The sequence below is a fragment of the Babesia bovis genome, chromosome 2 (genome assembly GCF_000165395.2).
Source record: "Babesia bovis T2Bo chromosome 2, whole genome shotgun sequence".
Lineage (NCBI taxonomy): Eukaryota > Apicomplexa > Aconoidasida > Piroplasmida > Babesiidae > Babesia > Babesia bovis.
Window position 1 is genome coordinate 763,905 of NC_010574.1, and position 22,009 is coordinate 785,913.

General features: G+C 40.9%; 11 protein-coding genes across 11 annotated transcripts; 5 read left to right on the plus strand and 6 right to left on the minus strand.

Moving 5' to 3' along the window:
* The first annotated feature begins 1,020 nt into the window (after positions 1–1,020).
* On the plus strand, positions 1,021–2,684 carry BBOV_II003310 (CAF1 ribonuclease family protein). The gene is made up of 8 exons (XM_051767838.1): positions 1,021–1,199; positions 1,232–1,324; positions 1,533–1,627; positions 1,806–1,888; positions 1,923–2,222; positions 2,257–2,434; positions 2,468–2,550; positions 2,584–2,684. Exons 1-8 carry the CDS (start codon positions 1,124–1,126, stop codon positions 2,678–2,680), a joined length of 1,005 nt encoding a protein of 334 aa, XP_051623146.1. The 5' UTR covers positions 1,021–1,123; the 3' UTR covers positions 2,681–2,684.
* A 429-nt stretch (positions 2,685–3,113) lies between these two features.
* BBOV_II003320 (uncharacterized protein) lies at positions 3,114–5,787 on the plus strand. Its single transcript, XM_051767061.1, has 4 exons — positions 3,114–3,373; positions 3,409–5,517; positions 5,550–5,674; positions 5,710–5,787. Exons 2-4 carry the CDS (start codon positions 4,075–4,077, stop codon positions 5,753–5,755), a joined length of 1,614 nt encoding a protein of 537 aa, XP_051623147.1. The 5' UTR covers positions 3,114–3,373; positions 3,409–4,074; the 3' UTR covers positions 5,756–5,787.
* A 72-nt stretch (positions 5,788–5,859) lies between these two features.
* BBOV_II003325 (uncharacterized protein) lies at positions 5,860–7,318 on the minus strand. Its single transcript, XM_051767945.1, has 10 exons — positions 7,246–7,318; positions 7,120–7,210; positions 7,005–7,086; positions 6,763–6,832; positions 6,661–6,729; positions 6,352–6,627; positions 6,203–6,315; positions 6,089–6,169; positions 5,934–6,054; positions 5,860–5,897 (listed from the first exon to the last, which is right to left on the minus strand). The coding sequence occupies exons 1-10, from the start codon at positions 7,265–7,267 to the stop codon at positions 5,869–5,871; spliced, it is 954 nt and encodes a 317-aa protein (XP_051623847.1). The 5' UTR covers positions 7,268–7,318; the 3' UTR covers positions 5,860–5,868.
* A 621-nt stretch (positions 7,319–7,939) lies between these two features.
* Positions 7,940–11,355, plus strand: BBOV_II003330 (RNA polymerase I specific transcription initiation factor RRN3 family protein). The gene is made up of 3 exons (XM_001609806.2): positions 7,940–8,044; positions 8,180–8,444; positions 8,479–11,355. The coding sequence occupies exons 2-3, from the start codon at positions 8,341–8,343 to the stop codon at positions 11,339–11,341; spliced, it is 2,967 nt and encodes a 988-aa protein (XP_001609856.1). The 5' UTR covers positions 7,940–8,044; positions 8,180–8,340; the 3' UTR covers positions 11,342–11,355.
* BBOV_II003340 (AMMECR1 family protein) lies at positions 10,715–12,515 on the minus strand. Its single transcript, XM_001609807.2, has 7 exons — positions 12,101–12,515; positions 11,969–12,066; positions 11,876–11,934; positions 11,736–11,842; positions 11,628–11,701; positions 11,463–11,592; positions 10,715–11,405 (listed from the first exon to the last, which is right to left on the minus strand). The coding sequence occupies exons 1-7, from the start codon at positions 12,185–12,187 to the stop codon at positions 11,334–11,336; spliced, it is 627 nt and encodes a 208-aa protein (XP_001609857.1). The 5' UTR covers positions 12,188–12,515; the 3' UTR covers positions 10,715–11,333.
* Positions 12,516–12,939: 424 nt separating this feature from the next.
* Positions 12,940–15,053, plus strand: BBOV_II003350 (putative integral membrane protein). The gene is made up of 2 exons (XM_001609808.2): positions 12,940–13,171; positions 13,401–15,053. The coding sequence occupies exon 2, from the start codon at positions 13,416–13,418 to the stop codon at positions 15,006–15,008; it is 1,593 nt and encodes a 530-aa protein (XP_001609858.1). The 5' UTR covers positions 12,940–13,171; positions 13,401–13,415; the 3' UTR covers positions 15,009–15,053.
* Positions 14,895–15,780, minus strand: BBOV_II003355 (Thioredoxin-like family protein). The gene is made up of 4 exons (XM_051767323.1): positions 15,735–15,780; positions 15,499–15,700; positions 15,194–15,460; positions 14,895–15,159 (listed from the first exon to the last, which is right to left on the minus strand). Exons 1-4 carry the CDS (start codon positions 15,754–15,756, stop codon positions 15,018–15,020), a joined length of 633 nt encoding a protein of 210 aa, XP_051623848.1. The 5' UTR covers positions 15,757–15,780; the 3' UTR covers positions 14,895–15,017.
* Positions 15,781–15,990: 210 nt separating this feature from the next.
* On the plus strand, positions 15,991–17,440 carry BBOV_II003360 (Elongation factor TS family protein). Its single transcript, XM_001609809.2, has 2 exons — positions 15,991–17,203; positions 17,237–17,440. Exons 1-2 carry the CDS (start codon positions 16,031–16,033, stop codon positions 17,411–17,413), a joined length of 1,350 nt encoding a protein of 449 aa, XP_001609859.2. The 5' UTR covers positions 15,991–16,030; the 3' UTR covers positions 17,414–17,440.
* Positions 17,375–19,288, minus strand: BBOV_II003370 (Sec1 family protein). The gene has a single exon (XM_001609810.2). It carries the CDS (start codon positions 19,283–19,285, stop codon positions 17,414–17,416), a length of 1,872 nt encoding a protein of 623 aa, XP_001609860.1. The 5' UTR covers positions 19,286–19,288; the 3' UTR covers positions 17,375–17,413.
* Positions 19,286–19,824, minus strand: BBOV_II003375 (uncharacterized protein). The gene is made up of 3 exons (XM_051767424.1): positions 19,523–19,824; positions 19,396–19,460; positions 19,286–19,363 (listed from the first exon to the last, which is right to left on the minus strand). Exons 1-3 carry the CDS (start codon positions 19,772–19,774, stop codon positions 19,288–19,290), a joined length of 393 nt encoding a protein of 130 aa, XP_051623802.1. The 5' UTR covers positions 19,775–19,824; the 3' UTR covers positions 19,286–19,287.
* Positions 19,825–19,928: 104 nt separating this feature from the next.
* BBOV_II003380 (Rab-GTPase-TBC domain family protein) lies at positions 19,929–21,929 on the minus strand. Its single transcript, XM_001609811.2, has 4 exons — positions 20,955–21,929; positions 20,529–20,772; positions 20,082–20,493; positions 19,929–20,047 (listed from the first exon to the last, which is right to left on the minus strand). The coding sequence occupies exons 1-4, from the start codon at positions 21,876–21,878 to the stop codon at positions 19,978–19,980; spliced, it is 1,650 nt and encodes a 549-aa protein (XP_001609861.2). The 5' UTR covers positions 21,879–21,929; the 3' UTR covers positions 19,929–19,977.
* Between the last annotated feature and the right edge of the window lie 80 nt (positions 21,930–22,009).

The following is a 22,009-nucleotide window of genomic DNA, read 5'->3' on the forward strand; positions in this document are numbered from 1 at the left end:
CATTCAAATGGAATGGCTGAAAAATCATACAAGTATATTTTGTTGCATATGTAATTCGTCATATATTATAACTGATACATTCACTTATATATATTTTCAAATGCAACGGCACATTTAATTATATTTATCATTGCAATGTTATTTGTATATATACAGTGAGCTAGCTATGCAGTGGACATATGCACTTTAACGGTATGCGTTAACAGCCGTTGGCAAAAATTAAAGTTAACTAGATACCAAATAGATAAAAACATAGAATAAACTGTGGGGAAATAGCTGCTAATAAATTTCTACGCTGCGTTGCAGTAACTAGCCATGTATGAAAAATGATTTGCATAAAATTTTCGCAACAACATATTCCAGGTAAAGATAACATACATTGTATACGCATTTATTACCAATAGCATTTATATACATCACTAAATCATAAGAATAATGCTTGGTAACGCGTTTGTTCAAGCAGCGTGAAAATTCCATACTGAAAATGCAGCATAAGCAGGGGTAGAATATGTGGTGTAATATTCCTTGATGTATCAATATAATATAAAGCAATATATGATACAACAAGGAAGAGATTATGTTTTTTTCACATGAAGTGTGTGAATAATTTATATGGCTTCTCTATCTACTGATTACGGTGGCCGTATTTTTTGGGTGGTTGTAGACATTAATAATTATTTTTCCAAACAACTAATCAGTATATAATACCACCTCCAAATAGATCATTCAAACATTTACAATGCGAATCACATGTTAGAATCATCTTGTTTGCTAATAAATGCATACAATCTGTATAGAGATGTGTAATGGTAATAACAGTGATTTATTAACACACATGATAAGAAACGTATCATTCAGGCACAATAATTAGAAATCGATGGCCGAATTTATAATGTGTAGATATACTTTATTATTTCAATGGTGCTGAATTAGTGATTCGACGCAGAGCTTCCAAATGTGTATCGTTTAAACAGCAGTTCAATAAAAGAAATTAGAAACTAATACAATAAACATTAAAAAACCTAATGTGGATCATTAGCTATACTCTAATGATGACCTCCTGTGTAGTAACACATCAATACGAAACTAGTCCCGGCAATTCGTGGATGTAAATTCGTTAACAATGTCTGGTCAAAGTAACATTTTTGCTGAATTCACGTCACTCGTTGAAAAGGCTGCGTTTGTTACTGTTGATACAGGTTTGTTTTTGAATATACGTAGACATGTCTAGAGCTCAGTGGTTTGACTGAAGATCGCAACAACATTACTTCATTGGATGAGTACCTACTCCTCCTTCGTGATGGCGTGACAACATATTCTATGTGTAGGTCTTATGTATATAGAATCTTTATCTTGCTATAAAAATCTACTAGAATAACGTACTTTTCTGATTGCATTCTGTATATAGCTTAATAGTTTATACAATAGAGAGTCTTGATTGTTATATATCAACGTTTCTTGTATTATAGTCTTACAATTTATTTGTATTCCGTACGCCAACGTAAAGATTCAATATCACTGATACTTTCCAGTACAGGTAGGATTCTGTCTGGCTGTCTACTGCTCTAGTACCCCTAACGGCAAGTGGATGTTATATCCCTACAACTTCTATGTTTATCCCAGTGATGTAGGTTTATAAAAGTAGATATACAAGGTGGAGTACGATTGATCTATATTCTGCCTTTTCTATATCTTGTCAACGTTATCTAGTTGTTGAATATAATTCGTACACGTTTCATTAATATCCTATATTAATGAAATAATATGCCCTATGTTTCCCCCAACTTTATGATAACCATTTCCAGGACTGTGTCATGCATTTAAGGAGTTCGACTGTTACGTGGTTACATGCCCAGGGCTTTAATTTTATGCGTTGGATTTCTGAGGGGTTTGTTAATATGGGCGTTCTATACAAATTATAGGAGAGGATATCGCCGTCTTGAGTGCGAAGCTTCTACATCCGGTCGATCTAAGCGTCAGAAAAAAGTTAATCGCTACGGTCTCCAGCGTTATTTGGAGGTTATTAAGAAACACAACAAGCCGTTGGTTGTTCACAACGGTTTGCTAGATTTGTTACACTTATATGACAAGTTTATCGGTGTGATTCCTGAGCTACCCGGTGATATTTGTAACGCATTATATACTAAACTGGGTCCTGGGATATATGACACGAAGTATGTATCACGAACGCTGCAATCACTTGGCATCCAAGAGACATTAAAGTATGTATATGGGCTATTGAATATATATGTATAGGGTCAACTCATTGGAAACGATATATCGTTACTATGACGAGCTCGTTAAATTTGGCAGTATCACCGAGATTTGTGACACTGAAAGCCACTTAAATTATAGCAAGTGTTTTTCCAAGACCGGTATGAGCAAACTTGCACTCGTCCACGAAGCTGGGTTTGATGCATTACTGACAGCTAGGGTGCGTTCCTAAGGTACATGATTGAATTCACAGGTTTTCGCTGGCCAAATATCGCTAATCACTAAGGCTGATTCGCTACCTCCGGACTACGTACCAGTACATTCAGACGATCCAACGTACGTTGCTATGTGATGAATCATACTGTTTAGGGACATGGGTACCACATTATCTGCGGTTATCAACCGAGTTAACATTCACGATCAAATTGGTATCGACTGTGTAAATTTGTTGACTGGTACCGGTTAATGGGTTATAGAGTTATCTGCATTGTAGTTATACGATGATTTAGACCGTAGAATGTCAATGATGGGTTTTTACAAGTTCATTGAAATATCAAATCGACATGCTATAATCATTGGGGGTAATATTTCTGCCGTTAATATAGTAAGAGGTATAATATTGATCCACAATACTAGAAAAGATCATAGGACGTACATATAATATCTAGCAGTCTATTAATGAGTACATATCCACTGCGGCAGTGATTTGTTATACAGTGGCGACATATCTACCTTTTGTTGACTTAATAGCACATACCGGTCAATGATATATTAGTTACTAATGTGGTGTCGTTTCTGTAATACTGGCTATCCTTCATCACTACCACATCGACGTCGTATACACATACACATTGACTGCATAGTTCATAATATGGCAATGTAATATATTTGTTTCATTTTCTTTATGTTTTTATATCTGATATACTGATGCTAATGGATTAGTGTCCATTATGTTATTGATTCGTCAGTATTATTTTTATAGAACACGCTGGCGGTATTGAGTGCAATACGTGGTCAGACGGTTGACCGCCGTCATTTTGATGGTCGTTTAGACCATGGTTTTGTACCGCAGCCTGAACATCGTGTTGACTACACATCGGTTCGTCGGTACAATGTTGACTTTTGTCCTATATACTCCTCTCCTGAGGGTATTGTACAGGTTGGGTAGCTATATTATTGATCAATGCTTTACAGCCTGGTGGGAGTAACTTGAAGTTGTATGTTGTATCTCGTCGTAACAGTCTTCCTGGATTTCAGTCATATTTACCCTTTGATGTATTCACTCAACTCAATCATTCCCATGGCGTTCAAGAACTGAGTCCCGGAGGTCAACGTGATATATTTGACTGTGGCATATCGAGCAGTGATGATGGTACTGAATTTGGTGGCAGTCCATATTTAACACCGAAATCGGTAGGCAAGCGCCTTGATTCTACTCGAAGTTCAATTCAACGCGAAGTAGTTTCACCAAATGTACAATACACGCCTGTAGCGTCAGTTTCTGCTACCCGTGGATTCCATGAGGGAACAGTCGATGCTCCTAATGTTGGTCTTAGCTCCACTGTGGTTCCAGAGGTAGTTGTCTCCTCTGGAAATGCGATTATTGCTCCACAACAAAGTCGTAAGAAAACTATTTCAGGCCGCCATGCGATAGAGCATCTATCGCCTACAGGTTATTCACCATTTGCTTCTTTTGGTAATATATATGCAAATGGTCTCAAGGAACAAACAGGCGCGGATATACCCGCTGCGCCTGATCTTCATATCGCAAAACCCGAAGTTCTCAAGAAACGTCGTGGTCGTAAACCCAAGGATGCTGCCAAGCGTGGTAGGAAAAAACATGTTACCTTGGTTCCCGATATGGTTCCTATTGATTCGGAGCCGTTGCCATTACGTATTGCTGATGCTTCGGTATTGGACACCTCTACAGATTATGTACACAGCCCTGGTACTAAGGCAGTACCACATGTTAGCACTGCCATGATGCCTTTGCCACCAGCAGTTGGTGATACCACTTCTATACATCGTATTAGTGATCACGTTGATTTGCGTCGTTTGAGCAACGGCAACATTTCATTGGATATTGGTGGCCATACAGGCGCTGAATCGATTGACAATCGCAGTGATGCCAATGTCCAGACGAATGCTATCGATGCTGGCCGACTATCGCTAGCAGTTGGCAGTGACGCCATTGATATGGGCGAGTATGCTACTCTAGAGGACCATGTACGCCGTGGTAGTTTAGGCGGGCCGAATAAACGACCGCGTCAGCGTGTTGCCAAGGACTCAATTAGCAGTGCTATGTTATTGAACAGTTGGTACATATCGTATGTAAACAAGGGCGACAAAAAGCGTGCTCGAAGGGCTGCTGTAGAGGATGCTGTGGTTTCTGATGATCGTCCCCGTCGGTATCCAACTCGTAATCGTTTACCTCCAATTCAACATTGGAATTCAAACTTCCATGAGGATGGTTCTTCTGTATTATTCCTTGTTGGTGTGACATCATCTGACGACACCAAGTTGAATCAATCGTTGGCTCCGTCAGATTTATTATCCGACGATGGTAACAGCCCGGTAGGGTCACCGGTGGCATCGCGTATGCAGCCTCGGAAGATCCCTGATGCTTCCCTGGTATTGAGTGACTCCGGTGGTACTATGGACGTCCATTTGGTCGAATCAAGTGCTGAAAGATACCTGCCTATAACAAATCACGTTTCAGGTCGGGAGGATATCGCCATATTACCCCTAAATTCACGTGGTGAGCGCACTCGAGAACCGAGATCTGATATTGACTTACGTGCCATTGAAGACGTTCGCACTGGGAAGTCCATCCCTAAGAGCGTACGCAAACCAGCTAAACGCGTGGAGGGCACTAGGAAATCTACTGCTGGGCGTAAGAAGGAGCGTAGGGAGATGACCGTTGGTGAGGCGTGGGACATATTGTTGACTGAGGACCACGTGACATCTGATGACATATCTGAGATACAAGAGAGACCCAAGGTAGCTAAAAGAGGTCGCCCCAAAGCTAGTACCGTATCCACGGCTTCTTTAACTATGACTGAAAAAGGTCCCACCCAATCGGCATCACAACCTCGTGGCAATCTAGAACCCGATTCAGAGGCGTTTGATCGTGGTCGTCTATTCAGTTACAACTCTTTGTTCAGGATTGACCGGGCACCAATCCATGCTCACCACGGTTCGTTATTCCAACCTCTTGTGATGAACAAGCGTTGTCGCACTTCTCATGTAGTTATTCCCAAGGGCAAAAACGTGCAAATGGGCAATGTCAAGGGCAATTTCATTGTAAGTCGTTTATTATTATTTATATGGTGCAGACTGGGTACCTCTATACTGGCGATCGTGTATGCATTCGAAGCTTGGGTACGCATTGGCCTGTGGAACCAGGTCGTGCATTTTTCCTTCCTATATATGAAGAGTGGGCTTTATACAACGAAAGCGAGTATGTTTGTTGTTAGTTAAATAACATATTTACAGTACCCACGATGCCGTTTTGGCATTGATATTTGTCACTATACAGTAGCTAACCCGGCCTCCTAGCCTTTTATTAATGGATATGTTTTTGTTGGATCAACGGATTTTATTATATACATTATTACATCGCAAAAGTCTGTAACATTCTATAGTCTTGATGCTCTATTTCACATCTGTGTATTCGTCGATTCCTGCAGAAGTGAGTCTCAATCAGCTTTAAGCCTTACCTCCCATTGTTAGATGTACACTGCAGGAGTCATTTTCTCCACGCTGTTTAGCCTTTATTACTTCTACGGCTACGTATGCACTTTTGGCATCTGCGTTGATAGCGTACATTTGCATAAATATCTGTGGGTTTATGTAATACTAATAATGGGCCTACCCTTTTATCTACTGTGCTATGCCACCTATTGGACAGTAGAAACACATCTCGATGAGCAACATCCTTATCTTCCTTTGGGGCCTATATATGTTTATGCAACTCTATGGCACCTACCTCTATGCAAATGTTTTTCATTAATGCTTCACCATATCTGCTAGACATGATAACGGCCGCATTCAACTTTCGCGAAATTCCCGTTAGAGTTGTGCATATTTCTGGCAACAGGTCTGTGCAACATTGGGATCACTACGATATATGCTTACTCCACAAGTCCCATCCTTGAGTATCGTCCACAATGCCAGTTATTGTGTGTATCATCACTATTGCAGGTGTCTTCCTAGGGTTGTCGTCTGAAGTATTGGATAACGACGGAGGGCTTGGACTTTGGTGCGTAGGGCTATTCACACTGCCTTCAGCTTTAGGGTATACATAGGCGTACAGGTCTTCAATTAACCATTTTACATCCGATATGATACGGCAGGTATGAATTTCAATGCGATCGAGAATAAAATTAGTAAAATCATTTAGATTGGTATAGCCTGTATTTATTGATAATATCAATATAGTGTTACCTGGAGGGCGATTAACTGATAGATACTCGCGTATATTCTGGCGCAAAAATCGTTTATTCGGTATTCCATCTAGGAAATATAAATGCCAGTGTGATTACTTACTGTATGAAATAATGAGTGCGTGTTCAGTTGGATTGTTAGCCACATGATGTATAATGGTGTTTATCATAACCTGAGAATTATGTATCACTGAAAGTGTATATCAGTATCTGATATGCAACCTCCAAAAGGAACATATTACACTCATGACATCTAGATAAAGCATGAAAGTGTGAATGAACCCCGTCTGATAAGTGCACTAACACTCAGTAGCTATAAGTAATACCCAATTACTAGTAACTCACAAATCCAACATATTCAGACCGTAGACCAACAAATTCGGTAACCTCCTGAGTGAATATTCCTCCGCCTAATATTTGATTCAAACTGCAAATAATTCTTAATGACATGGGAATATACCTGAATGAAGAGGTTGGGATACACCTCTTCTGAGCCAAGTTGTTAAGCGAAGCCTTGCTATACTGTTCCAAAAATTGCATAGCGGCGTGTGCTACGAGTGTATAAATGCTACACATCGTAACTTACGCCTTGATATATAGGATTCCATTTAATCAAATCTGTTGTCTAGTATATGTTCATTAGTCCGTTATGATGTATAATTAAACACACACATCCATTTCTAGGAATTAGGTCAACAAAGAAATGACTGTTACCCTTTTATAATAAAGGTAACTTATATATATTAAAGATTCATTAAAAATAAAGTGACATCGTACGAAACATTGCTGTTCGATAATAATCGACATTTCGCACATTTACGTTTTTTGAATCTTTTTTCAAGTTAATCGAATATATCAAAATGAAAAAATAAAATATCGCTTGATGTGTCTATTCAATTCCAGTTTCATATACTGAGATTATACTATGGAATCTCAACATGTGTATTGCCACGACATGATTAATTTAGGTCGTCAGCACTTTTGTGTAGTCTAATGGTTTACATGTGATTTTAGTTAATATATCTATTATATAGATATAATATAATTCCGGGTGTATGCTATTTTGATTTTGGGTGTACTTCATATGGCAGTACACATACTGGATGTATATTCCATAGTGCTTTACGTTTATGATATATTAGGAATCTTTTATATAGACACAGTTACTAAATAAATACACATAATTGGTGTGTTGAATTTTTGCAGCTTTCTATGCAAAATTGGGTCTACAGTTGCTGCGCGACGCTGGTCGTTTCTTTATTGGCCTTCATTATTAATTAATCACACTGGGATTAAATATTTCCCAATATACTTGGTACAATTTGTACTCTTAAAGACAACCCATTGCTTAATTCGGCAATATCTAGTGCGTATTACTACCTAAGGTATGTTTGCGTTATTACAGCACCTGGGTTGTTTGATCCATGTCTTCTAGTATGGACTTACAGTAGGCTCCATGAAGTCTATATTATGTGTAGTGTGTTTGTATATAATTGTGTCTATAGGCTAATATCATTCAGGCAGTTACTTTGACGTTGGTGTCTGGTTGCTGTTATATCAACTATCTTGTTTGTTCTGCACAGTGATCATATGCTAATCGATATGGTCCTATTTTGGAATAACGGTGTTTTATCTTATAAGTGGTCTATAGAAGACTTATAGGATTCGCCGTGTTTTTACGATGGCGAGTTACTTATCGCAACTCCGGCGGTTTAAAGTTAACCGTGCCAACTTAGTGGAGAATGAACCTGCTCCGGTAGTGGTCAACAACACCACGATTATCCGGTATGTGCATTGTTGTATGTCTATCACTTTTCAGCAAACTGCAAGATATATCTAGATCACCATCTCAGGATGAAGGGACGTTAAAAGAATACATACGTATACTATGTGAGGAGATGCATTGGCAGTGTGCCAGTGAATCCGAGGTTAATGATGTTACCAATGGGTTAATCGATATGGTCACAACAGAACACTCGTTACTGGGATCAGTTGTCCACGAGATTGTAGCTAAATTTAGGCGCATAGAGGGCGAAAATGGCAAGATTGACATCGTTGACAAGGTATTCGATAATTTCTTGGAACTGAAAAAACAGTTGCGTCACATTCTTATCAACAGTACCTTGGACGTACCTCTTGAAGGCGATAGTTTAAAAATAGTTCGTGAAATATTACGCCAATATCCAGGTTCTATAGACGTGGATTCAGTTACTATTTTCACATCGGTCCATTTGAATCCGAAGTATCGCGGGATGCGTTGTTTCTTCTTCAAGGAAGCCGATGGCCGATGCACTGACTTTAGTTATGCTCGGTGTGCTGATGGCGTTCCTGCACGGTACCATCGGCTACACAATGTGTTTATAGACGTTCTAGTGGAACTATGTCGCCTATACCCTAGGGTAATAGGCCAGGTGATAGAGTCCTTTGAGAACTTGTATCCACACTACAACCTTGCCCTGGAACATCACGTGTCGGTATCTAGGAATTTATGCACTCTTGCTAGAAGGGTACCAGCTTTATTGGGGCCACTGTATCGATTGCTGATTACCAAGGTTACTATCATTGACGCCGAGATAAAGTTAGAGGACCCTAGTGAGTTTTGCGAGGAGAAGATTAAGGCGCTGCGACTGGAGACAATGCGCCAGCTGGCGTCTGAGTTAAAGAGTGGATCTATTGACATCTCTGAGGCTAAGCACCGTATTGGCAACCCCAACTGGTACCAGGAGCTTTACGCCACTGTACGTACTGATGAGGACCTGGATGACATGACGCAGAAGTTGGATGCTGTAATGTCAGTTTTGTTCAGCTCGCTGACTAGGCTACTAAATGACAATATGGACACGCCCGCTGTGCAGAAACCATCAATGCCCGAGTTAACAGAGGACTCCTCTGATAGTGACGGAAGCGACTCTGTATCCACTAGTGGCTACCATTCCGTATCCAGTTATAGGAATGAAGAGGTCAATTATCCAGATCATGGATTACGCAGCAAGTCTGTTTCGGGTGTCGTCAAATCAGAAGTGGGTTATAATGTCCCAACGGTTGCTGACAGGATAGTGTCTGAATTACTCGACGTCTTCGAGGATGTAGTGCTACCAACGCAACGGTGTAAATACGTCCAGTTCCTATATATCCACGTGGCTTCTATGAAGACTGCATGGTCCCATTTATTCCTGCAACGGCTGTTACTTATACTATATGACGAAGAGGCCCATTCAACAAGTCGACGTTATGCTAGTAGCTACATAGCCTCGATAGTATCGCGTGCTGATTTTATCCAGGGCCAAGTTGTTTGTAGTGTGGTGTACTATCTGTTTTCCATATTGGCCAAGTTCGAATATCTCTTGGTGCAGTGTCAGGATTCGGGTGCTAGTAGTGTGACTTCTGATTTTACCCTTAGGTCCCAAAATCGCTTTGGTGAATCCGGCAGTATAAGATCGCATTCACAAATGAATCGATTCTATTCCTTATTACAGGACATACTTCATATAGTCTCTTACCATGCAGGTACACTAGGTAGTTCACCTCGTTGCGTGCGTTACCTCCAGGACAAAAGGTTATCTGTATGTACTTTCCTAGACAGCCATTTGTTCCCAGTTGGCCGTATGCGCGAGACTGTAGTTGATAACGCAATATCCGCGACATCTATAGTCCCCGAGCTGCGAACACTGCACATATCACTGGTTAAAGCCAGGGAAGCGGTATTCAGCAGTGACAACGCGTGTGCCAAAGGGTATTCCACAAAAGTGATAGAAGGAAGTTTTCCCTATGACTCATTTGCTCTGTATCACTCCCGGTACTTCATTCGCAATAACTATCGTTTACATGGTTACTACGAGCTAAACAAGGACTTGGTGGCAGTGAAGCAGGAGCTGGTAGACATGGCACCTGATTACGTGGTAACTAAGGAACCAACAGCTAGAAAATGCATTCCAGTATCGGCGTTACGTGACATTAAGGTTGAATGTACAAAAAAAGTTCCTCATGGCCTCGATTTGATACCGGATGGCACCAGTATCGACGTGCCAATGAAGAAATCAGATCTTGACAGCGATATTCCCGAGGACAGGATAGTTGACCAGTTCATGCAGGCGACGCCTACTCGTCCGGAGCCGTGGCAAAGTCCAGTTCCGAGATTGCAGAATCAGGGATTCGCTGTCGTGGGTGATCTTAACACGTCGGGGTACACCACTACCGAGGGTGGATTCTCCGACACAAAACATGATAACGCCCTTTGTTCATCACAGGATAGCGGTAGCTCCATTGCAACGCACATTCGGTCGCGGCTGCAACGGAAACACAGGAGGACACAAAAAATCGATATGGATCCCTTGTTCGATTTTTACGGGGAGGATGTGTCCGACATTTCAGAAGTCGACTTTAGGAGCGACAACCTGAAGCGTTTAAAGAGCTGCTCGAGCGCCGGTACTGAGTACTCCACAACCGGGCCTGAGGTCCCGGCTGACCATACCAACGACGACCAGCAGCTTATAGTTATCGGCATTGACCAGTTGGATGACTTTGAACTGTCACTTTCAAGCTCGATTTTGGTTAATGCCCCCAAGCGGAGCAGTAAACGAATATTCGACCTCTTGACAGCGACAGCGGCTTATAAATCGGCCATAGTCAATTCCGAGGTGACAAAGAACATACATAAGCGGTGTCAGGATTCACTCAAATAGAGGGATCCAATTTGACGTAGTCACTATAGCTTAATTTAAGCTTCTTGCTTTGATATCTCGTGACCTGTATATATGTGTTCCTGGCAGTATAAACGGTACCAATGCATCTATAGATACCCACCTCTAGGATCTTCCATAACTTTGTAGGGTCACCACGACGATACCCAGCCTTGCGTATAAGCTGGTTAATAGCGGCCTGTTTGGTTAAATGGTTCTCCTCAGCGACCTCGGGGAGGTATGTAGATGAGTACCTATTGCATGATCTCTGGGCTCATATATAACTCACTTCTCTCCATTATGGTAAAACTTTATTATAACTCCGTGCTTACCAACCTCCCAGTCACTAGGGTTTTCAGCAGGCTGCGCCGTGTATAGAAATGGATATATCGCCAACCTCGTAGGTATGTAGTAGCGACACTTTGCATATCAGCTTGGGCACCTCTTCGGCAGTTATAGGCTTGAATCTCTTATCATCATATGCGCTCAATTGGGCGTAATAACCTAGCGAATATAAAGGAGTTTACCAGTACATACCCAAACTCTCGATGGACACCTTGCCCAAACTTCCAACACAACCACGCAATTGCTCGTTGCTGTAAGATATGTATGTATAAAATCTTAACATACCCATTATCGTCCACGATCATCCATGTTACAAACATGGCAGACTTAATACCGAGGTCCATTAACCTCTGCATATCACTCCGAATTGGCTTTTTGTTTTTCTGTAAATATATATTCATTGAATCCCAGACGTACAGTCAACAACTCATCCAAGGCGTCAAAACAAGAGGCGCAGAAATTGTCATCGAGGGTGTTGAGCATAAAGTCGATGTCAGTTGGCATGGTTACAATGGTATTAAATAAGCTCCAGAATGATATCTTATATTTGAATTGTTTCTGCAGGGTCAAAATTTATGCCTGAACGAATATACTCCAGCGATTGATTGTCGATAGATAGCCTATTTAGTGACAATAAGCTAGTAAACAAGTCGTTGTATTGTGTACCAGGAGTTAAACAATTATCTTGTTAACTCCATGCAAACGAGACAATACGTAAATCTACTTTGGCAAACAGAGTTGGATTCCAAAGGTAGCGTGCAATATATCTGTATTCCCAATGAACAGATGTAGTATTGACAAGAAAACTATTACTGAAAATTAAAAAATAAAACTCCACAGAAAAGACATTTAAATAGGACCAAAGGTATACGTGGAAGAATACATGCGTTAGATTGATACGTAATGGAACCGGGCATTATCCAACATATACCAACATATTGCACAAAAAAATAGACAATTTGTAAATATACCAGATGTATTACTAAATTATTAAATATGTAATAGATACAAATGTTTTAGTAGATATACGGCAAAACACATGAAACAAGATCACAGGTTAACGTGGATCTAAGTGTATATATCACAACGCAACATTACCTCAAACGCAATGAAGTGGGTAACATATAACATATCCTAGATTGAATAACGAATTGTTTTTATTTTTCATTTATTAGTAAGCATATTTAATATTACACACACGTGTTGCTGCTGCTGATCATATCGCGATAACATCGCTATTATATATAAGATCTATTTATAAAATATAGTAGGACATTCTGTTTATGGAAAATACTGAATAACTAATGCTATGTGTAACATAAAGTAGGTGTACTCGGATATTAGCGCTACAGATTGTTGCCTTTACCTGTGATATGTTGGTGTACGCAATGTTTACCTCAAGATCCATTACACGTGAATGAGTATGCAATTAATCTGTTTCTGAGTTAATTCCTTGATACAAGACATCGGATTGAACGCTTTAACAAGGTAATTTTTTGATACTACTCATAGGTGTGTGGTATTACAGGCTAATTCCTTGAGATATCGTTTATATATCTGTTTATAATTTGGTTCATGGCCTATTGGTAGTGATACCGAGCAATGGTGTATAGATTTATGTCTACATAAATGAGATAACATTTTTCATCTGTATTGTGGCGTTTTAGCGACAATACTTCATTTGTATCTTGAGTCGTAAGAATCTACATTCTTACAGTGGAGCGTAATCACCATGGAGGCAAGTCAAGACCCTTGGCTGAGGAAGCCTTATAAAGAGCGTATTACCGAAAGTATATACCCACTGTTGTTGTGTGGTTGTAGGTTTATACTTTCGTTGACACAGTTTTCTGTGGCGGTTGACACTTTTGTTATGCTCAAGGAGCTTAACCGTATGAATAACGATTCGTTCGACGTGTCATTAAGGAATATCGCAGACACTGTCGAGCCAAAGGATTATGATTGGGTGCCAACATTAACCACACCAAAAGATCGTGGTGAAGCGATTACTACCAACTACGGTACCAATAAACTCTTTAACCTCTATATCATAAGGCTGTCACACTATTTCAGAAGGCAACTGGGAGAGATCGTCATCTGTCCCGCAACAATATCACTGATATTCATGACAGTGTTGACCGTATTTGACTTATATGAAATCCTGCAGTCAACTTACGCACGAGCTAAGCTGCAGCGCATTCGTACCTGGTTGCAGACGTCACTATATGTCTTCACATTCACGCTCATCACTCTGCAATTGGTGACACTGCTCTACGAGAGCAGTGAAATAGCACATATGGAAGTGGTGTACTCTTTTCTATTTGCATACGAATCAAGAATTGATACTCTTAATCCAATGCTCATGAAATCTGGAGTCAGGTCGCTCAAGTACCGATTGGTGGCATGCATCATTTTTAACATAGCCTCCCTGGTGCCCGATACCTACCTTATCCTCGTTAGGACAATACAGCCACTGAGGCTGTACACTATAGTGAATTCCATGAAAGTGGCCACCGGTCTAATTACACTGGGTACCCTTGTCATGATAGGGATCATGAAGTACTACATTCTCTCTGCACTCGACCCCAAGCTACTTGGTGACAAGACCTCAATACAGCTGATCCAACATAACCCACTTATGGATATCAACTACTATTATCCTAGAACAACAAACAAGGTTGACATGATCACTACCTCCAGCTCATTTATTTCACAGGAGCTCACTCACCTGCCAGTATTCAGCAATAGTGATCAAATTAACTTTAGGCTACTCAGGACAATCAAGGAATTGAGGTTGAATGAGGAGAATTATGGTTCAAAGGATGCTATTACTGTGACACAGAAAATAGTAAACCAATTTGAAAACAAACCAAGTCCTACCAATACCAATGTTGCACTAGAAACTAACATGGCCAACTATGCATTTGTCCAGAGTTCGTACGCACAGATGAAAACAGCATTAAACGTCCTACTACTGCTATGCGTGTACTTCACAATATCAGCACTGGGATTCGGACTGTACGCATTCCTCATGGTAATTAGGAGACACAAGATTTATATATATGTCAACCTGATTGTTGATGTGGTTGGCATCGTGTGGCAAGTATGTAACATTATACTGGCGGTTTACCCAATGGAAACCACGGAGTTTTTCTGCGATGCTGGAACGTACCTCCCGGGTACTGCAACACTCAACTTCGAGACGAACGCCGTATTCACATGGTTCTGCAGAGCTAAACCAATAGCGTCCCTGCTATTTGGTATGGCTATAGTTCAACTAGCCATATTCGTCTCGGACATTATCGTACTGTACCTCCTATGGAAGTGACATCGGCACTCAATGTCTAAAGTAACCCAGCAAACGCTGGAGCATGTTATCTAGACTCATTTTGTCGAACAACCTCCTAATGCGTCCTATGCTATATAGAATTGATGCCCAGTCGTATAGTTCCTGGTATATAAACAGGTCACCCTTGTAACTGTAACTGATGGTATACACTACTGTACACTTACCACGTGGAGTGCAGTGATTTAATATCATCTATAGATTTACTAAGCGACCAACGCAGAGCGCGTGATACGGTACCTTGTGTCGACAGATGCTCACGTTGAATGATAAATTGTGAGACGTAGGCCACGGAAGGAACAACTCCCACATTGTAACGGTGGCATAAATTATCACCCATTAAGCTTCCGCTACAGTCAACGCGGCCAAACTTAACAGATTTACCATCTTGAGTAAATTGGTGCGATAATGTAATAAATAAGTTCATAAACTGCCTGAGTATGTCAGACATAATGTACACAATGCTGCTTACCTAGAGATTGGATTATACGGCGAATAGAATAGTAGAATGTAGTCAGTAGTAGGTGGTTTCCGTAAGAGTGCATCAGCGCAGTCCCAAGATAGGTCAGTATATGAAGGTGGCATACGCAAGGGTGACTTGCCAGGCTTGTTTCGCTCCGGATCTACACCAATGCCCAAACCATACCTGATCTGGGTAAACAGCAGTCCGAGGTCTGTATAGATGATAAACACAGCATCAAAACTCACAACAAAGCTTGGAAATTAACATTTCTTGATATAATGTTACATTATTGTTAGCATTTAGTATAGTACTCCAAAATGACTATGATCGTGTCTACACATTCTCGTAGGGGGATTCCAAACTAGAATAGATGGAACAATACATCATGGGTATTTCCCGCTTATATACACAACTAAGGGGTATGAATAACTGTGATACGGCTGTATTGTGGTTACACATTGGTGTTATATCATGGAATCCTAATGGTAAACATCCACCCTAATAGGGATCCTACTATTATGGACAGAAGTAATATAGATAAATGGAGTTCAAAAGTACTGTTATCACCGCTTGTGTAGCTACTGCGCTGCAGCAAGCACAGGCATACGTGAATAGATCTATATCGAATATCGGTTGTCGCCATCGTGGCCATATGACTAATTCAAGATGTAGTGTACCAATACAGCGTCGCGCAATGGCTACGGAAGATAGAACTCATCAAGGATCGACCGCTGAATCCATGGATGAAAGAAAACGGAAGCTGGTATTCCTGAGGACATCAACAGGAAAGGGTACACAGGAGTGCTATGAAGCATTGAATGCAGCCCAGGGTGATTTGAAAAAGGCATTGGATATCATACGTAAAAGAATGGATAATTGCACTAGTAGCAGTTCAACTGCGGAAGTTATTGATCTGCTACACGGGAGAGTTGCTACCGTGTCATCTAATAATGTTGCCGTCATCCTGGAGATGAGATGTGAAACTGACTTTGTGTCTAGGAACCAGATTTTCATATCATTGACGAAGACATTCGCCAATGCAGCGCATCATGTGTTGAGCAATCATCCTGAAATAAGTAACACTGAATTATCCAAAAGCTTGTTAGGTCTTAAATGCATAAAATGTGGTCGCACACCAGGCGAGGCCGCTAATATAGCAAAGTCAGCACTAAATGAGAAAATGATAGTTACACGAATAGGGGTTGTAAGGGCCTCACAGGGAGATTTCGTGACGTCATACCTACACGGATCGTTACACGGTCAATATCCACTGAGCATGGTAGGATCAGCAGCGGCATTAATGAAGTACAATCTTGAGTATCCGGATACAATTGTTATACCACAGCCCGAGGAATGTTTACAATCAATAGGTAATACCATTGGAGACAACCACTCGGGAAATTGCTGCTGCATGGATACTACAGAATGCAATTATACTTCGCAACCTATATATGTTGAGCCTAGTAATCACACTGGGGACGCCGAATCAATAAAGCATAAACTATCACAATTCATAAAGCATATGGTTCAACATATTGTCGGGGCTAAACCACAAGCTATCAGCTTAGAGAGTTTTGACCCCGAAAAGGTACAGGCAGCAAGGCAGCAATTGGAAGCTGAGGCAGCAGCATCGGGCAAACCTAAAGAAACCATGGAAAGGATAGTCAATGGCAGAATACGCAAAATGTTCGGAGAACATGTACTAATGGAACAGGTAGGTATATAATATATCAATAAGTATACGCAGAAATGGGCATTTGATGGAGGTAAACCATCTGTATCGGCTGCAATAGATGATTTTACTAAAAGATATAAAATATACATCAAAATAAAAGAGATGATACAGCTATCAATTGCCGACGATATGCTAGCATACAAAGCGCCAGATGGTACTGAATACCACCAACCTAATATAGCATTTTAATTATATGGTAAAAGTAAATGTACCCAACTGATGGACAAAGTCATCAGCACGGTCAAAAGCTGTTGAGCCATACAAGAGGCTGTACTTTGAACGCTGGGAGTAATCCTGTATAGCAAGGCTTTCGTTATAAGAACCACCCCCAACAACAAATACTATACACCTACGAGCTGTAGACCTTTTGGTACCAGTGGGTAATGCAGTATCCGAAGTCTTAGGGTCAAAGTAGCTGAATTCCCCAGCCACCTTGTCGGAGTTGCCCAAAAGGTTCTCCAAGATACCTACAATACAAGGCTGCTTCTTACGTGGCAATAGCCTCCGGACACCCTTGAATAAATTGACACCAGTGTCTATCAGCTTGCTGCTGTACTCAGCCAGGCGCTTGTGGCTTTGTGCGTACTCTTTCTTAGGTGCCTCAGTACCGCGCTCATTTATCTGCTTTACACTAGAGAGGTCAGCTGCCTTAGCCTTGCCAATCTGCTGTAAAATGCCCTCACTAAAAGCTTTCATCTTCATTACATTACGAAGACCCTTTAAGCTCTCCTGCTGGATGCTGCCCCGTAGCTTAACACGGTTTTCCAGCTCATCCAAACGGCTGTCTGGTATAGTCGGTCGATGTAAAGCTATAAGTAACAGAGATCTGTAGAGGTCCATAGCCGAGCATTTGTCATTGGATAGCAGGTCCTCAAACTGCTGGAAACAGTTTTTCTCACTTAAAATGTCAACATCATAATCAAACTCATAGAATCGATCTAGTTCCCGAGACTTCACACTGTCGACCAACGATGTTGCCAGGTTTGTATGCATGTCCAATAAACGCTTATGCTCACTCAAATGAGGTATTGCATTCATAGCAGTGACTAAACTGCCAGCAGTGTCGACGTCATCCCGGTTTATACTAGAAACCTGAGAGTTGTAAGACTCCAAACTTGTTGCGATGTGCTGCGCCACGTCAGATAGTGGCAGCGATATTATAGACTGATATAACTTATCGCCGTATTCAAGGTCGTATGTAACTCTTTTGCCCTTGTCGCCAACAGAGTCGAGCACCACCTTGTCGAAGCTAATCCCGAAAACATCATGAACCAACGGTTGATAGTTCCAACTGTGCTGTAGCATCGGACTAAGATCAAATGTACGGTCAAGAATCAGTAGGAGAGGTCTGTTAAATGAACTTGATAGTGATACACCCAGCTGATGGCGAGCATTAAGGATCTCAAACAATTTGGCGTTCAACTTCTCAGCCACAGTTAATGCCGGTGATGGAGTACGCGGAACTACAATCACAGGAAGAACACCCATTGTAACAATAACGGATAATAGGCGGTCTACCACTCTATTAACTAAAGCGTCACCTTCCTCCGCATTCACAGCTCCGCCACAATAAAATGAAGAAAAACATCCAGGCAGGTTCAATGAAAACGAGGATGTTGCAACCATAGTAAAGTGAAGGTAACGATCCGTTATGGACGAAATGGACATGTGAGCATTGGCTTCCACCAATCTCCGAGCAAGCTCGCCAAGGTAATCGTCACTACTGTAAGTAGTGAAATTAATGTGCATCTGCTTGTATTTGCGACTCACAGCGTCAGATACTATGGCATCCAGGTTAGACACTGTTGGACTCAACAAGTACACTGCATCAACACCTGGGATTGATTCACGACGATCACTGATAAGTAGATTTAAAGTAACACCGAGGCTACGTAAAGTGCCAACCTTTAATATTGGCGAAAGTAACGCACGAGTCTCCTCATCGTATATCAGTATCTTCCACGTCTTCAAAGAACGACCGTCAGAATCATCGTCAACAGAAAGCTGTAGCATGTCACTAACAGCCTTCAACACAAGGTCGTGAAGTTCATCATACATCATGGTTAACGGTCTCTAATGTCAATCACGTGAACCTCGTAAAATAAATGACCATAATTACCAAATGATATTCCTAAGCGCCTGGGAATATAAACAACAAATATAAGACATACCTTATCTCATCAATGCACATGTTGTAAACCACCTGGTTTAACGGAGTGACACTGTGCTTACCAGCCTATACCAAATGAAGTATGTTGAAATCCATGGCAGATATGCCCAAGGACATATGTGACCTACCTCAAAGGTCTGCCTAGCGACGCCAGATATATCGCGCTTTACAGAAGGAGAGAATGACCTAACCAATGCAGTGACAATGTCCCCGGGAACTACACAACGACTGTTAGGAATACCGGGTTTCAATACGCGTACAGAATGTTCGCTACTCAGCTCAGAAGTATCTAGTGGATACTCGGGTTCATAACATAAAAGAAATGGGACACACTGGAATAACAATAGATGTAACAACCAAGACAGATTTAACATGTACATAATGTATCTAGCACTGGTAATTATAATACAGATACAGAAACACAAATTAGTTCTATAAAGTGCGATAGTAACTAAATGTGCTCTCTATCTGAGGAATCCAGTTGCATATGTGTATACATGGGGATTTGTAAAAAGCTTTCGCGCATCTGAAATGCGCTAAACATACGAAATGGATCTACTAGAAATACATAAAAGACCGGTAGTCAGTCCAAGTTGGATATAATACGACTAACGTCACTGTGAAGTGACTTTACCTCAGCCATCAAGTCGTCCCTGCTATATATTAAACTTGGATTAGCCAACTTACAACCCAAGTAGATATAACCGCTCATGTAACTTGAATAATCTCGAAGCAATGTCTTCAAGAGACGCGCGTTGATTGAAGCTTGATGATGAAGAGTCGCTTGAAAATGAAGGTGATTTGTATCCAAAAAAACCACCTTCGGAACCCTCAAGTGATGCGTACGGAGTATTACCGTGAATTAGGTCCCGGCATTCCATCATATCGGCTTTGGAAGTCACCTGGATAGTGTCTATAAAGTTATGTAGTGGAGTAGCCGGTGCGCTAGGTACGTAAACTGATGGATCACCAGGATCAGATAGACGTTTACGATACAATACACGAATCTTGTGAGCTTTAGCAATTAAGTGGCTTATATCCTCCATTGGCGGGAATTTGAATAAACGTTGAAGGCAGTAGTTAATATCGTTCTCCAGCACTGTTAGTTACATAACTGTATATAAAAAGACTTACAATTTAAACGGACGTATGATATCATTGCAATGGAGAAAAAATCCATCAGCTCAAATTGAAACTCCGGTAAACCACGGCTTTCAACCCTTGTTAAGAAGTGATCCGCAAATACAGCATCCCATAGGTTCAACGTGTCATTGATATTAAACTCACGACTGAATATGAGCCTTATCCAACGCATCAAAAATATGTGAGGCTCAAGTTCAATCTTTTGAAAATGCGTGAATAGAGGCATGTCATAAAGCTGTGAATAATGAATGCAATGATTAGTGTACTTATATAGGCATATCTCACTAAACAATTCTATATGGAATCCACAGATAAATTGTTTAAAACCATACATATAGTGTCACAATACAATTTAGCCATGAAATAGATATACTGTTGCGTGTAACACAGCATGACACAAACATTATCAAAACCAACCCGAAGAATGCTACCGAAGATAAATTTAGTACGTGCGATAAATGAATTGTGAGCTTCAGCCTTTGTACGGTTGTGTATAGAAGCGACGTAGTACATATTGCGGGATATACCAACAGAATTACCAATCTGCGGAGATTTGACTGCAACGTTGTCAAACATAAGTTGGGTCTCTAGAGACATCAGTGCATCAAATAACATATATGCATCAGCCTCTAAGTCGCCCATGTCACCCGAAAGAATTACATCAAATGAGGCGTCCTTGCCACTATCCAAGTTATGTACCTGGTCACGGTAGCATACAAGATATATCACAGCAAGCAACTCATTCATACCCTGCCGGTACGATATATAGTCATGCTCACGACTCCAGACATATAAAATGTTCTGCAAGCTCTTACGAACGCTCTCCTGTTTGAATAAACTGCGTTCCTGATATGTACGCTCAACATCCTGCCATATCTCATCTAGTAATTCCTTGATACGCTGGGTTATCTCCCAAGGATTGCGTTCTACAGGCGCTAGAGGATGGAATAATTGAGGATTCAGCGTTTGCATCTTACGAAGACCATCGTAGCGGTGCTTGTTAGTTAGTTCGAGGTAACGCTCCCTATTAGTTCTTATTACAGTACACAAATTGTCCAGATCTGGGTTGTCATAGAGACCAAGAAAATAACCCCAAATTATACGACGAATGTTAACCACACCAAGATGAGACGATTCGATGTTGGTTGCGATTTTATGCATCACTGACATCAAACCCTCCAGGTCAATCTTCTCGCCATCACCATCGGAAACAGTGGAAGCAGAATCTTCGTATAACGTGGGCTTGCGGAATAACTGTTCGAACTCCTCCAAACGAACTCCGCAGTACCCTTCCTCATCGTACGTTACCTCAAACAAAGACTCTTTTGAATTGTCGACCATGTTGATTAGTCACTAAATACAGATCATTGGCATAACACTTTCAAGCCTAATGTAGTTATGTGCAAACCGATATATATGATACATAGACAAGGAGTAAATATCATCAACAGAATGACACCTCAAGAAATTAC